Consider the following 15,916-nt stretch of genomic DNA (forward strand, 5'->3'; position numbering starts at 1 on the left):
AAAGACCATCTTTGCTACACTTTGCTATTCATTGTGTGATAGTTCTGTGTGTAAGGCAAGATTATAATTATATATAATAATAAGTTATAATAAGTTATATAAGATCCATAGCCATTGCTAGGAACACAGAGGTACAACCTTAAACTTTACATTTTAATTACAAAATGCAGAAAAACATGTATAGTTGTGTATGTAATGTAATGGTCTTGTATTTTTTTTTCAGCAAGTGTCCAAGTGGGATAATGTCCTTCAAGGTGTCCATTATCAGGTTTTATGAACTCCTTGCTAGGTGTCTTATGGTTCTGGTTCAACATTACTAGAAACCTGAGAATTTTCACCTTATCCAGCATTATCCCTTACGTAATTCCAAACACAACACATTATCTTTAACATTTTCATAGCGTCTTGACTTCAGTGTGTGATTATTTAATGAAACAGATGAGCTGAGCTTACCTTCCTCACAGCATGAAACATAACCCTGAATTTATAGGAAATGACACAAAGGGGATCAAAGTGTCACTCATTAATAGCCTATGTTTTAGGTATAGCTTAATTTTACAGTAAAACATGTTGACAAACACACACACACACACACACACACACACACACAGCTTCAAAAGGGTAAAAAAGTTATTGAGAAAGAAAGGAAAACGCAAAAAGGGTTATAGATAAAGCCTTGCTGCTCCTGAGGGAGAGAAGGTGGAGAAGATGGACTGTCCATACTAACTCACACTGGCTTTATAGGGGCACTTAAGAGCACCAGTGTAATTTCATTGGCTGAGCACAAGTGACCATAATCCTGACCGCAGGCTTGATTTGAGTGCTTATGAGAGTGTTGACTGGCACTATAGAGTCTAAAATCGTTAGTGTACTGCATGAGTGTATGTGTGAGATGATATCTTAATATTTCTGAAGAGCTGAAAGGTTAACTGATCCTTTTTTATGAATCAACATCATAAATATACAGGGCGGGCTCAGAGTCAAACTGGTGAAGTAGTGGCACCTGTCTAAAGTAGCCACTATAATGAATCAACTCATTACTCTTATTGTCATGCTGCTACACACAAGGTGAGCTTTTCAGCTTAAGGGATTTTTATGTAGGGTACCCAGGTCTGGTTATAAAAGCCCATCCCTAAAGGGGCAGCTATAGCTCAGTCCGTTGGGTTGGGAACCAGAGGGTCAATATGTAGGTGTTCCTCCCTATGTGTATGTAGAATGTTCTTTACAGAGAGAGAAAACCTGAAGTTCTGTTCAGGGATTAATAAAGTTTCTTTTTGTGCAGGGTTAGGGTTAGGGTTAGGGTTTGTTGCCACGAACAGGGGACATAGCAGCATGCAACAGACAAAGGTCTATTCACATCTGATCCTTACATTGATCACACAAACTCAAACCACCAGTAACAATAAGATCAATGTATTAATAATCAGTATTCCAATGACCAATAAGAGCATCCAATAGATATACAGTATCTATATGGAGTCAGAATGTATGCCTCAACCCTCAAACGCAAACATTTAATAACAGACAACAGATTAAAGTGACACTTCTCCATCTAAAAACAATGTGTTTCTTTATGTGGTTATTAGTGCAGGGTCCTTTAGCTGTACATTTTTAGAGCCAACACTATGAAGTTAATTGTTTAAGGGTTCCCAAGGCGCTGTTTACAAGTATCTTTACAACTACAGCATCGAAAAGAGTACTGTTAGTTATTCGACCTGGTAGGTCAGCAATATGTATATTAGTTTGTACAAGTCTTTAAATGCACATTTGTATGACCTCATATAAGGGGAAAGCAGGTGCTTGATTTCTTTGCAGTACACCTGGGAGAGTTTTTAAGCCAAATGTTCCTTCCTGACTTAATAATGACAGGCAGTTTGAGCTGTTTGTCTCTAATTTATGCAGACTCATCTCAACGTACATCATTATCCTTGTTAAAAAGGCCAATTTGCCAATGTTGCGTTATCCTGCTTGCCCTCTTGCTGACAGGATATGAACTTGATTTTTTTGTCAAATCAGATAAGCTGTGCATTACGTTTTTGAGTTCAAGTATGATTTTTTAATTCCTAAGTTAATATTATTTTTTTCAATAACTATTGAATAAGAAATTAGACTCTAGAACTTACAATTTAAAAAAAAGAATTTAACAACACCTCAGCACTAGTAAATGTGTTTGTGCCCCTCTTAGCACCTATAGGTGTGTGTGATGGTTTGGAAATCTGGTGTGGTTGGGGACAATGTGGGGCCTTGCTTTTTTGAGACAAAAGAAAACAGGACTGTAGTCAACCAACCAAAACCAGTGTGTGTGTGTGTGTGAGTGTGAGTGTGAGTGTGTGTGTGTGTGTGTGTGTGTGTGTGTGCGTGCGTGCGTGTGTGTGTGTGTGTGTGTGTGTGTCTGTGTGCGTGTGTGTCTGTGTGTGTCTGTATGTGTGTGTGTCTGTATGTGTGTGTGTGTGTGTGTGTGTGTGTGTGTGTGTGCGTGTGTGTGTGTGTGTCTGTGTGCGTGTGTGTCTGTGTGTGTCTGTATGTGTGTGTGTCTGTATGTGTGTGTGTGTGTGTGTGTGTCTGTATGTGTGTGTGTGTGTGTGTGTGTGTGTGTGTGTGTGTGTGTTCAGGTGAAGACTCATCATGTTACGATATACTAATAACACATTAACCTGTTTAAATCACTCACTGAAGAGAATTCATGAAGACACATCCAACTTTTTTTATATCTTGTTTCACATATTTGTCTGTTGAAACATACAGCAGCTGAATTATTTGTAGCATAGGAGAGTTTTTGATTTCATTTATGGAAACAATCCGCCTGGTATGCAGAAGTCAATGAAAACCAGAAATTTGAGTTTTCCCTGTAAGAAAATCTTGTGAGTGCTTGTGTCTCATAAACACAATCACAGCATCACACATTATTTTCAGATGTGTTAATTGGGGAAGGAGGTTGACATGTGTACATTAGACAAGATGTGAAAGCACTGATATTCTTGCTGGAGAAAAAAAAGTAAGCAAAAAATAATGCTAGATCCACTAGAGTAGTAGGAAAAATGGGAGCTTGCACAACTCTGAAAAGTATACGCTAAATAGTGTATCATTCGTTTGAGGCAAAAATCTAAAAACGTTTGTCATTACATATTTATTTGCTTTATGCATTAAAGAACACAATGTTTCACCAGGTGTGCATATTGCAAATAAATAAGTATATATTTGGGAGCCATGGTGTTGCCAGTCTTTGTGCATCATATTAAGTGTGTTTTTTTGATGACTCAGCACCTGAATAAATGATCCGTGTGTTTGCTGACTTTTTTGGAGATCAACCTTCTGAACATAGGAAATCTTTGAAACATCCAGATTTTATTAAACGGTAAATTAATAAAATGATCCGATGCTTTGAGAGGGTAATACTCCTCTCATGATTCTCTACTCCTGAAAGAATAATGGCATCAGAAATGACAGCTTCTCTCAAAAATGTAAGACAGAACTTTACATCAGGGTTTCATCTCATTCTATCTTTCTTTAAAGGACAATGTGGACCTGGGAGAGCTGATGTTCTCATTGTGCTATCTTCCCACGGCTGGTCGGCTCACCATCACCATGATCAAAGCAAGAAATCTCAAAGCCATGGACATCACTGGAGCTTCAGGTGTGTGCTGACTGATAATGTTTCCACAGAGAGGTGAAATTGTCAATTTTGCATATAAGGGATTGAAGATTGTTTTTTATTAATGTGTGTCAAAATGATTTTTTACTTAGATTTAATACTTAGATATTTTGACATAACCTAACTGGACTGGCCACATTTCACTTTTCTTCAGATCCATATGTTAAAGTGTCCCTGATGTGTGATGGTCGGAGGTTAAAAAAAAGGAAGACATCAACCAAACGTAACACTCTGAACCCAGTCTACAATGAAGCCATCGTGTTTGATGTTCCTCCTGAGAACATTGACCAGATCAGCCTGCTCATAGCTGTCATGGACTATGATCGGTGAGTAACTTATTGTCTCAACTGCATATACAGCAAGCTACCAAATACAACATTTTCCATCTTCATAAACTATTCTTTTCATTCTGCAGGGTCGGGCATAATGAAGTGATTGGGGTTTGCAAAGTGGGAAGTGAGGCAGAGACTCTTGGGCGAGACCACTGGAATGAGATGCTGACATATCCACGGAAACCAATTGCACACTGGCATCCTCTCATAGAGGTATGGGCAACTGTGTGTATATCGGTACATGCCAGCTTGGAAGATGATTTCATCTCTATAGTGACCACCTCCCCCTTCAAATGCAAATTCACACAAGGCCTGGATAACATTCATTAAATAAAAAATAAAAAAACACAGTACGAGAAGCACAGTGGAGCAAGTGAGTACAGACTGAAGAGATGACGTGATATAAAACTAATGTTTTATCGTATGAAGCATGTTGTTCCTCGTGTTTCAGTTATGTGGGATTAAGTAGGTTACATGGTGCAAATGACCCTGTCTGCAGTGATTTATAAAATAGCTTCCAGTTCAAGCACTGTGGATAGTCTCTCTTTAAAGGGGCCAAGCCGACGAGCATCTTTTACAGTGGGTACGGAAAGTATTCAGACCCCTTTACATTTTTCACTCTTTGTTTCATTGCAGCCATTTGCTAAAATCTATTTCTCATTAATGTACACTCAGCACCCCATCTTGACAGAAAAAAAACAGAAATGTAGACATTTTTGCAAATTTATTAAAAAAGAAAAACTGAAATATCACATGGTCATAAGTATTCAGACCCTTTGCTGTGACACTCATATTTAACTCACATGCTGTCCATTTCTTCTGATCCTCCTTGAGATGGTTCTGCTCCTTCATTGGAGTCCAGCTGTGTTTAATTAAACTGATTGGACTTGATTAGGAAAGGCACACACCTGTCTATATAAGACCTTACAGCTCACAGTGCATGTCAGAGCAAATGAGAATCATGAGGTCGAAGGAACTGCCCAAGGAGCTCAGAGACAGAATTGTGGCAAGGCACAGATCTGGCCAAGGTTACAAAAGAATTTCTGCAGCACTCAAGGTTCCTAAGAGCACAGTGGCCTCCATAATCCTTAAATGGAAGAAGTTTGGGACGACCAGAACTCTTCCTAGACCTGGCCGTCCAGCCAAACTGAGCAATCGTGGGAGAAGAGCCTTGGTGAGAGAGGTAAAGAAGAACCCAAAGATCACTGTGGCTGAGCTCCAGAGATGCAGTAGGGAGATGGGAGAAAGTTCCACAAAGTCAACTATCACTGCAGCCGTCCACCAGTCGGGGCTTTATGGCAGAGTGGCCCGACGGAAGCCTCTCCTCAGTGCAAGACATATGAAAGCCTGCATAGAGTTTGCCAAAAAACACATGAAGGACTCCCAGACTATGAGAAATAAGATTCTCTGATCTGATGAGACCAAGATTGAACTTTTTGGCTTTAATTCTAAGCGGTATGTGTGGAGAAAACCAGGCACTGCTCATCACCTGCCCAATACAATCCCAACAGTGAAACATGGTGGTGGCAGCATCATGCTATGGGGGTGTTTTTAGCTGCAGGGACAGGACGACTGGTTGCAATTGAAGGAAAGATGAATGCGGCCAAGTACAGAGATATCCTGGAAGAAAACCTCTTCCAGAGTGCTCAGGACCTCAGACTGGGCCGAAGGTTCACCTTCCAACAAGACAATGACCCTAAGCACACAGCTAAAATAACAAAGGAGTGGCTTCGGAACAACTCTGTGACCATTCTTGACTGGCCCAGCCAGAGCCCTGACCTAAACCCAATTGAGCATCTCTGGAGAGACCTGAAAATGGCTGTCCACCAACGTTCATCATCCAACCTGACAGAACTGGAGAGGATCTGCAAGGAAGACTGGCAGAGGATCCCCAAATCCAGGTGTGAAAAACTTGTTGCATCATTCCCAAGAAGACTCATGGCTGTACTAGCTCAAAAGGGTGCTTCTACTCAATACTGAGCAAAGGGTCTGAATACTTATGACCATGTGATATTTTAGTTTTTCTTTTTTAATAAATTTGCAAAAATTTCTACATTTCTGTTTTTTTTCTGTCAAGATGGGGTGCTGAGTGTACATTAATGAGAAATAAAATGAACTTTTTTGATTTTAGCAAATGGCTGCAATGAAACAAAGAGTGAAAAATGTAAAGGGGTCTGAATACTTTCCGTACCCACTGTATATATATATAATTACTTCATAGAGAGAAGAACCTCATACAACCCGACTTCAAAAATACGGAACTATTCCTTTACAAGTGGTCGATGAAAAGTGTGAGAATTTAAAAAAATATGGATGACAGTGTCACAGTATTTTACAGGTATCAAAGTTCAACAAAATAATTATTTTATTTAAAAAACATATTTTACATAAAGAGTGAGAGTGGGGTTGGTCGTTCAGGCAGGCCGTCATTCAACAATCCCGTGGAACCTACGAGAGCTCAGGAGCTCCCAGAGAAGATGTGGTTAGTAACTAAGATTTACAGATCGTGATATGCAGGAATATGATGTGAATGCACAGAGAGAGAGAGCGAGAGAGGGAGGAGCTTAAGGTGCCAGTTCCACCGGTAGTCTAAGCCTATAGCAGCATAACTAGGAGCTGGTCTACACCAGCACCAGCCCTAACTATAAGATTTATCAAAAAGGAAAGTTTTAAGTCTATTCTTAAAAATACAGACTGTGTCTGCCTCCCGGACCCCGGCTGGAAGACGATTCCAGAGGAGAGGAGCCCGATAACTGAAGGCTTTACCTCCCATAGTAAACTTAGAGACTGTAGGTACCACTAGCAGGTCTGATAACTGAAGGCTCTACCTCCAATAGTACATTTAGAGACTGTAGGTACCACTAGCAGGTCTGATAACTGAAGGCTCTACCTCCAATAGTACATTTAGAGACTGTAGGTACCACTAGCAGGCCTGATAACTGAAGGCTCTACCTCCCATAGTACATTTAGAGACTGTAGGTACCACGAGCAGGGACCGTAATGTTCTTGAAGGGGTAATGTGGCACAATTAGCTCCTTAAGATAAGATGGTGCCTGACCATTTAGAGCAGGGGTGTCAAAAGAGCGGCCCGAGGGCCATTTGTGGCCCTTGAGGGGATTTTTTGCGGCCCGTGACTTCAAATGAAGAATCAGAAGATTTTGGCCCGAGGCCTTGATTAAGATTGGCACATTATCTTATTTTTATTTTTCATGTTAACAAGAGCTGAACAATATTCCTAAAATAGAAAATGTTCAGTAACATGTATGTTGTTGTTATTTTTTAAATCTACAGCTTTTACTATTTTCCATTTGTTTTTTGTAAACTATGAAAAAAACGTATGCAAAGTTTTTGCAAACAAGCGGACTGTTGTTTAACCATTTAATGACCTGAGCTAAATGCAGAAAGCTTTTCTAAAAAAATGAACCACGTTACAGATTTGATTCTGAGAAAAAACAAATAAAGTAGAACGAAGAAATCAAAATGTTTGATTTCCTTTTATTAAAGGGTTTCTTTAGCGAGCCTTTTGATTCTGATCTACAAAGCCTTACTATTTTTTCAATTATATTTTAAAAAACAAAACCTGTGGCCCGCGAGCGATTCTAACGCGACAATTTTGGCCCGCAAGAAAAAAAAGTTTGGACAACACTGATTTAGAGCTTTGTAAGTGAGAAGTAGGATTTTAAATTCTATTCTAGATTTCATAGGGAGCCAGTGCTTATAATGCTCTTCTTTGGTTATTTCTAAAATCAAGCACAGTTTTATTTTCATGGAATACATTTATTTATTTCGAACAACCACAAGGTAACCTTTGTGTGGACGTTACCTCAAAAACCTGTAGCAGTTTGAAATGGTGAGATTTCCTGACTTAAAGTAAGTGTGTACCCAAAGTGAATGTGAGAGAAGAAACAGGGAGCAAATAATTCAGCTCAGTCAGTGAGCAGTTAGAGCTCTTTATGAATCATAAATGGAAATGGTTCTTTTTTTAGTTGCATCCTAACACCAGGAGTCTAAATTCTCTCAGCTCATATCAAAGCACTGCATTAAGCTTCAGAAGTAAACTGAGCACTAGCTGTCACACAGTGTCTACCAGAGGCGGCGCAGAATTTGCAATGGGTCAGTGACTCTGATATTTCTAACAACAGTTAAACTAGAAGAGCTCTCTTGCTGTCTCTAGGGCTATTTGTGTTGATTTAAAACACACAAACACACTTTCAGAGAGGCTCTTTCAAACATTCTCAAGTAACTGTTTATGATCTTTGAGCAGCAGGGACTGAGATCTAGTCTAATGGTTTATTTGTGTTTCTTTTAAAGATCCACACAGTCAGGGGAGTACTGCGGAGAATGATTAATGGATAAGCCATGTAAGGCCTAAAGCTAGAACCTAGCTCTAACCACATGATAACTTCAGAACTCCAAACCTGATCTGGACCAAGATTAGAGTTCCGTCTTGAATATGGATGTAAAGTCCTGTACTTTTCTAAAATTATTTGTTAATAATATATTCTCTGTGCGAAAGACTTACACTTACAGGAGTTCAAACTATGTTCATCACATTACACATTTGGTTAGTGGTGCACAGGAGCTACAGAACACAGTAGATCGCTTTTAAATTATTATTTTTGGGGCTTTGCCTTTATTTGATAGGACTATAGTGAGACATGAAATTTGGGGTGAGAGAGTTGGGGATGACATGCAGGACCAGGAGAGGATCCAGCAACAATGCGACAATGGCTGCAGCCTTTGTAAGTAGGGTGCCTTCTTTACCACCTGAGCTAAACCAGTACCCTGTGGCTCTCTTTTAATGTTTGTAGGTTACTGGTTACTGTTTTCAACATTTTACAAACATGGTGGTCTGTCCCGAATGCATTCATTTCAAGACAATATTGTTGAAATAATGTATATCATTGTCAAAGTTAAAGAACTCTTGTGTGCAGCGGTCACATCAGAAATAAATATTAGAAACTGAGAAAATGATGGAGTGCACACACATTCCCCAAGAATTAAAGATTTTGTGTTAGGACAATATGCTTATCTTCCATGAAATGCTCATCAATCGCCCCCGTTGTCTGAAGGTCTAAATCACAAAGCTTATGTTGCACGCATATATTGAAGTGCAAAAATGCCTTGTGCTCTCTCTAGTTTGCTCTTGTTTTGCTCCTGATTGTGAAGTTGAGCCATCAGCTCCTCTCCTGCGGCACAGAGCTGCATTTTGTGTTTTCAACCTGACAGAGTTCATTCAGTCCCCATAGTAATCTGACAACACGTTTTCTTAGCTGAAGTTATGTTGTTTAAGTGTCACCCTCATATTTAGGGCTAGACGGGCATCATTCAGTCATTTCTATTATATGAGTGAGTGCTATCAGACTGGGGCCCCTTCGGGAGGTTTCCTACTATAATTTCAAACTTGGCACATTTCACTGCTGTGGTTTAAATTTCTTAAGCCCTTGGGGGCCCCCCCTACCAAGCAGCAGCCTGTTGGTAAGCAGCACCTCTGTCTTTAGGGAATGGTTTTCTAGTTATACAAAGCTCAACATTTCTACTGAGTTTTAGTCCATTCTTGATTACGTTTTTTATGAAGAACTTTTCTCAACATAGAGCATGGCATGTAAAAGTATCCTCTCACTCTCACCTCTGTTTTTACTCATCTCTATCCCTACATGCATATCTATCTCACTGACTTGAGCCACAGTGTGAATGTTGTGATTTAATTCATTGATATGCATAATGTTAATGATTTACAAGTATGCATATGGACACAAACACAAACTTTGTTACTAAAACACACAAATTTCCTTTTATCCACTTGAGTATTTTCTAAAGTGTTTGAGTAAGCCTTGCTAACCACAAACAGAGAGCATTAATAATTAACCAGCTCTGTAAATGACTAAGATAAACAAAATGCTCTTGAATTTCCATGAGTTATTTGAAACCATGTCTGATGCTATTGGGAAGGAAACAATGAAAGTGATACAAACGGCCTCCTCTTTGACATATGACTGAGAGGTTCAAACAACTAAATTTATACCAAAGGTAAATACCAAATCTAAAATTGCCTGATCTGATTGTAATTGCTTGGGTTGTCATTGGTGATGATTGGTAGAATCATTTGTGATTTATACATCATGTTATGATGTCATTGGTCCTATAAGGGAACAATAACATAATAACATGATGTCCTATGATTTTGTTTATCAAGTTCAGGCACATTCCCTTGTGTAAGGGCTTTATTATTTTGATTCAATATAGTAACTAACCTGATTTACATTTTCTCGCTCACTCTATCTTCCCTCTTATCTTTGTATTGTGGTTTAGTGGGTTGGACAGGGAGCAGTGGGGAGTGGATCCACCAACTCCCTGAAGACACCACCATCACCATGACTGCTCACAACTACAACGAAAAACACGTCTTCACTTGCACAAACTCAGAGACAAAAATACACAGTCTCAGGTGATATACGGCTAGTTGGTGGACATAAAGAAAGTTCTTCTTGAATGTTAAAACATACAAGGTGTGATTAACCCCAGTTGTAACATCAGCTGAAAGCCATACACAAACTTGTATCACTATTGAACAAGGCTATACGGTGAGTAAGGTAACTAACTTCCTCCCCCTCACAACCAAAAACACTTAACAACATTCCAAATGAACTATAACAAATATTGTATTTGTTACTGACAGTATTAACATGTTGAATTCTGTAGAAAGTAATGCCTTTTAAGTAACTTACAGTTTGTGGACCAATATCAATCATTTTTAGATAATTGAAGATATAACTTGTGATCTGAGTGGTAAGCTATGAAGTAATATTTAGAGATGTCAGTTTAAGAGAGTATTAGCTTTTCAAAATTGTGTTTGGCTGTGATGTAGAATATTCCAGCTTTACTTGCATCAATAAAGTGTTAAAATAACTTTTTGGCAGCAATAGCAGCCATGAAGTTTCATCTCATTAAGCTTAGTTTCAGCTCTATTAGTGACTATCTCACTAACACTTCCTGAAAATATTTAGAATAAAATGATTTACTTTAAGAATGTGTAAATCCACTGACAGAAATTACATGAAGTGTACTATTTACTGCATGTTTATTGTCACATTTTGTAAACAGGGGTGTGGTCAAAATAAGGGAAATGCAATTCTGATAGTCTAGACCTTTTCATTGAAAGAATAATAAATAATGGCTGTTATGAGGAGGACAACGTGATCCTCCAAACCTGGAGACCTCAGGTGGACAGCCTGAGGCCTGGACAAGGGCAGACCTGGAGACCTCAGGCTGGTGGCATTGGGAGAGGGCAGAGGATGATCATGTATCCTCAGGCAGACAACTGCCAGTTGGCCTGTTAGGGGGGCAAGGCAGAAATAAAGCAGGGGTTGGTCTAGGCTGGAGGAACTAGAGCAACAGGGACATCTAGGAGTTCTTAGGAAGTTGGACGGACCAATGGAGAGCAGGGCAGGACATCAGAGCTAGTAGTGCTAAGAGGAAGGCGCGTCTGCAGATTTGAGGAGTGGCTTATAGACAACTGACTGAGGGTACATTTGGGCTACTAAGACCTTGTGGCTTGGTTTGACAAGTGTGGTAGTTTGAATTTAATGTCATTTTGCTTAAAGCTAAGATGTGAAACTACAAAATAACATTGATGAATTTGCAGACGAACAAAGGATTTGGATAAGTTCACCTTTTAATTGGCTGATGATTGAATCAGGTAAAGGATGGGGAACTAGGTGTGTAGCAAGGATAAAGGGAATGTAAAGATTACAGTGACCATGCAAATTCCAATCTTTACAGTCACTGAGTCATAGACTTACAGGTGTGTTTCTGCTATGTGTGTGAAGTGCTTAGTGTTGTCCTTTTGTTCAATTTGTGCATGAGGGCTCAGATTCTTAACTCATTTTCTATCAGTCCTCATATCTAAAGAATTTCCTCTGGGAGTAGGCCTTTTATTTATTTTTATTGCAAAAGCTGATGTGATGAACGCTTATGTTCAGCCCCCTACTACATAGATATTTGTGTATTGATATAAAGTTTTAAAATAAATTTAAACAACGACATTGACAGGAGAAAAAATCAGATTAGTGTATCTGTAAGTGGCAACATGCAGTTAATTACTAGTGATTATTTATTTAAAGTGTTATGGTTGTTTGTGTTTTTCAGTCAAAAAGGATTTCTATTGACCTATGGTGGTTTGTTAAAATATATAGAAACAATCTTGCTCCCAGATGTGTTATGTCATGAAAGTGTTTCATTCTTTATTTTTCTACGACTCTCTCACTGCACACCTGAGTATAAATAATGAGGAGTTAGTGCTGAGGATTTAGGGTGGGCTGTGGCATTGGACCAGTGACTGCAGGGCCTATAACACTGGTTTCCAAAGTGGGGGAGCCACCAAGAGGGGGGGAAGCGGCCTTCCAAAAAAACTGTAGAATTTTTTAATTATTTAAAATTGTATATTTTAGACATTATTTTAAAATATATCAAAAAGAAGTTCATCTTCAAATACAAAAACCAAATCATTAAGTGAAATAAAAATGTAATTAACGTGTAAAAATACTTAAAATGTAAGTTTTTGCATGACAGCAACGTCATTAAACATTAAGATGCACACAGTGTCTTTTTATTACGTTTTTTATGAACACTCAGTACTTAAGTCTATACATGAAAATTACTTGTATTCTGCTTCAGCTTTTTTACAATAAATAATAATGATAAGGCTTTTAGGTTGTTGTATTCTTTTGTGTTAGTGTTTGGATAGGCCTACAGTATTAGTTCTTGGTTGTGGCTGTGCACCACGTTATACACCTTAACCTCCTCCAGGGACAGTGGGGGTCCATAGTCTATGGCACCCTTATTTTGGGGGTCCCAAGCTGAAAAGGCAGGGAACCCCTGGCCTATAAGACTGATGGGGTCATAAATGGTCCTGAGCAGGTTTTGTTCAGGATAACAGATCAATGACCATCACACTCTTCAGGATGGAGGTATATAAGCTGATTGTTTAGAGAGTGTTAAACTGATATCATACTACATTAGAGACTGATAAATGCACCAAATCCTCGCACTGATTTGACTTTAAGATATCAAATGAAGTGTACTAACTGCATTTGCTTATGTTTTCACGTTATTTTTTAAGATCTGCACACATCTTTGATCACAACAGGGCTTCAGCTGAGATAACACATCTTAAATGATCAAACATGTCACAAGAATTCATCTGTGCAACAGGTTGATTGATGCAAAGTGACACACGCAGTCTTCATTTTTCTTTTCTGTTAAGTCTTCCTGCCTTAGTTTATAAAATATTAGTATCTGCTGATGGGAGAGGAATTTTTTCATAAACAGAAAATTAATAAAAAACGTAAACAACAAAATTAACAACACAAAATAAATCTGCTTGATGATTGCAAGACAATAGCAGATAAGTGTCACAAATGCGGCTGAACCCAAATGCAGACCAGACAGATAAGGTGTCATAAAGATGTTTTATTGTGAATATGCAGGGGGGGTGGGGGGTGAAATTGAGTGAAATTGTGCATCAGCACAATCCTGCTGGTTTGTTTTCCCCTTTGATTTAGACCACACCCTTTGGTTGCTTTGATAAGCCAGTGTTTATTGAAATTTGGATTGATTACAGAACTGTTCATGTCTTTGTATTTGACACTGTCACAAATAACTTCTTTCTATGTTTGTAGGTACAATGCATGCATTATGTTTTTGAGTAATTATTAAAAACTTCTGTTGTGAGTTACTAATGAAACTGTAAACACACAATGTATTATGATCATAAGAGAGACTGTTTAAACTGTTCATTCAGATGTTAATAAATATTTCTACAGACATAATGGTTTCATTTATGAGGATTGTGAGATACAGAAATCAGTGAAATAAAGGATTGATGAGACACATAAACAAACACATATCCAACGTTAGGCCAATAAGAACTGACTGACTCTTATGACTCTTTTAATTTCATATACTTTATAAATCCACATGGGAATTTTTGGGTGTTATTTAGAGACATGCTACTGACACACAGACCTGAAATACACACATGCATTTAAACAGGATTTGTGGACATGCATTAATGGCTGCTGCACCTGAGCCGGTAAGGGTTGCTTAAGGGCACCTCAGCAGTACAAGAGAAGTGAACACAGTGTCTACTTGAATGTATTTACTACTGGGACACTACCGTGTTAACATTGCTTTTTAGTGTTTATTGTACATATTCAAAAAACTGTAATGCAGAAAATGTGTCAAATATGACCCATGTCCATTTTTTAATACAATCTTATGGTCAGCAAAAATAAATGTCACTCATAACTAAACAGAATGAAACTGCTATGCCTTTAGTGGATTAAAGCTTAAGCTCCAAACAATCTCACAACAACATGCAACACTTACATTATTAACAAGATTCACAACTCTTAACTTGCTCTTCAGGACACAAATACTCAGCCAGCTGTTTCTTCTGACTGAGATGTTCTTGTTTTCTCAAACCACTCAGTCTGCTTTCAACAGAGTGATATTTGTGTCAAACAGGACAAAGGGGGTGTAACAAAAAGGTACATGACTTTTAACCAGATTTCAGTAATGTGACTCTTTGTTGGCCTGTTATGTGTGTTTGTGTTTAAAGGCTTAAATATTTGGTTGGACATATACTGTATGTGGTTGCAGCTTTTAAATATTAACTGGAACAATAATCTTAAATCTTCTAATCATGTTCTAACGTAATCATATAATCATGTTGTGTTGGGTAGTCTATAAGGTAGACTTACTGAAATGTGCTACAGGCTTCCTGAGCAAAGATACTACTCTCAGAGGCAGCCAGATTGATTTTAATAGAGATTACTCAGCAATAGTTTAACAAAAACAAAGTCTGTACGCACCAATAAAAACAACTGTTAAGAGATATGAAAGGGGGATGCTACAAAATACCAGTTAGCAGATGAATCGGCCAAACACCTGACCATAGACCTGAAAAGTGACTTACCTCCTTCAAACATCCAGAGAGTCCTAAAGTCTGCTCTTTAAGAGAGTTAACTTACAAAAGACAAGAAAAGAACGAGGCAGGGAGATAAATGTACAATCTAGGATTTTAAATAAATGATAGATTATTGTGAGACTGTGTCAGCACTTAATCAGCATATTATGTCATATATAGTTACAGTCTTCCTGTGATGTAATACACAGGAAATGTAATGTAATAACAATGTAATAAAGTAATATATATATATATATATATATATATCAGAGCTGTCAGCATTTACTAGTTGATTGCCTGCGATTAATTAAGGTCTGAAATGAATACATCATGTTTTTTAAATTGCAATTAATCACATGCTATTTTGTCCCTATAGGCACACCTTGGATAAGCCTCTGCAGTGTTTCCCTGTAGTGATGGACCAGAACGACGCTGCTGCAGCCTTCAATGTCTCATTTCAATTTAAAAAAACTCAGAGAGCTTAGCTGACAGGTCAAAAGTAATATCCACCTTTTGACATTAAACATTTAGCTTTTTTTAACATTCATTTTGGCTGTTTTCATTAAGGTTTTTTTTTTTTTTTATCTGTGATTTACCAGAAGGTCCTTACTATTTTTCAAAATAAGTTGTAAGGCTTTTTAAATTTTTGTACTGTGTTATGACTGAGGGTAATTTACTTCCTGTTTTGAATACAAACCTGCATTTATTTTGAAATAAAATAAGGAACTTCATGTAGTTTAAAGGTTATGATAATAACTTGAGAAAAGAACATGTATATATATGTAACATATATATATATACTGTTTATATATATTACACACACAGTATAGACTCATTTCAGTATATCTTTTGGTATCCTTAAATTCTATCTTATATTATAAATTAGATTTTTGCCAGATTGAGCAACACAACTCTGAGTTAAAAGATGTTGAGTTTACAAATCTAAAGTGACCTTCTTTCCTG

At 38.0% G+C, this 15,916-nt stretch overlaps 1 protein-coding gene across 1 annotated transcript in view; it reads left to right on the top strand.

Moving 5' to 3' along the window:
• syt9b (synaptotagmin IXb) overlaps positions 1-13,807 on the top strand; it is a 38,368-nt gene extending 24,561 nt beyond the window's left edge. Inside the window, exons 5-8 of the mRNA XM_020645492.3 lie at positions 3,514-3,634; positions 3,807-3,978; positions 4,068-4,197; positions 10,297-13,807. Coding sequence (XP_020501148.2) covers positions 3,514-3,634; positions 3,807-3,978; positions 4,068-4,197; positions 10,297-10,362 — 489 coding nt within the window. The 3' untranslated portion in view covers positions 10,363-13,807. The remainder of the gene's footprint in view (positions 1-3,513; positions 3,635-3,806; positions 3,979-4,067; positions 4,198-10,296) is intronic.
• The last annotated feature ends 2,109 nt before the right edge of the window (positions 13,808-15,916 follow it).

This window comes from Labrus bergylta, chromosome 7 (assembly GCF_963930695.1).
Source record: "Labrus bergylta chromosome 7, fLabBer1.1, whole genome shotgun sequence".
Classification (NCBI taxonomy): Eukaryota; Metazoa; Chordata; class Actinopteri; order Labriformes; family Labridae; genus Labrus; species Labrus bergylta.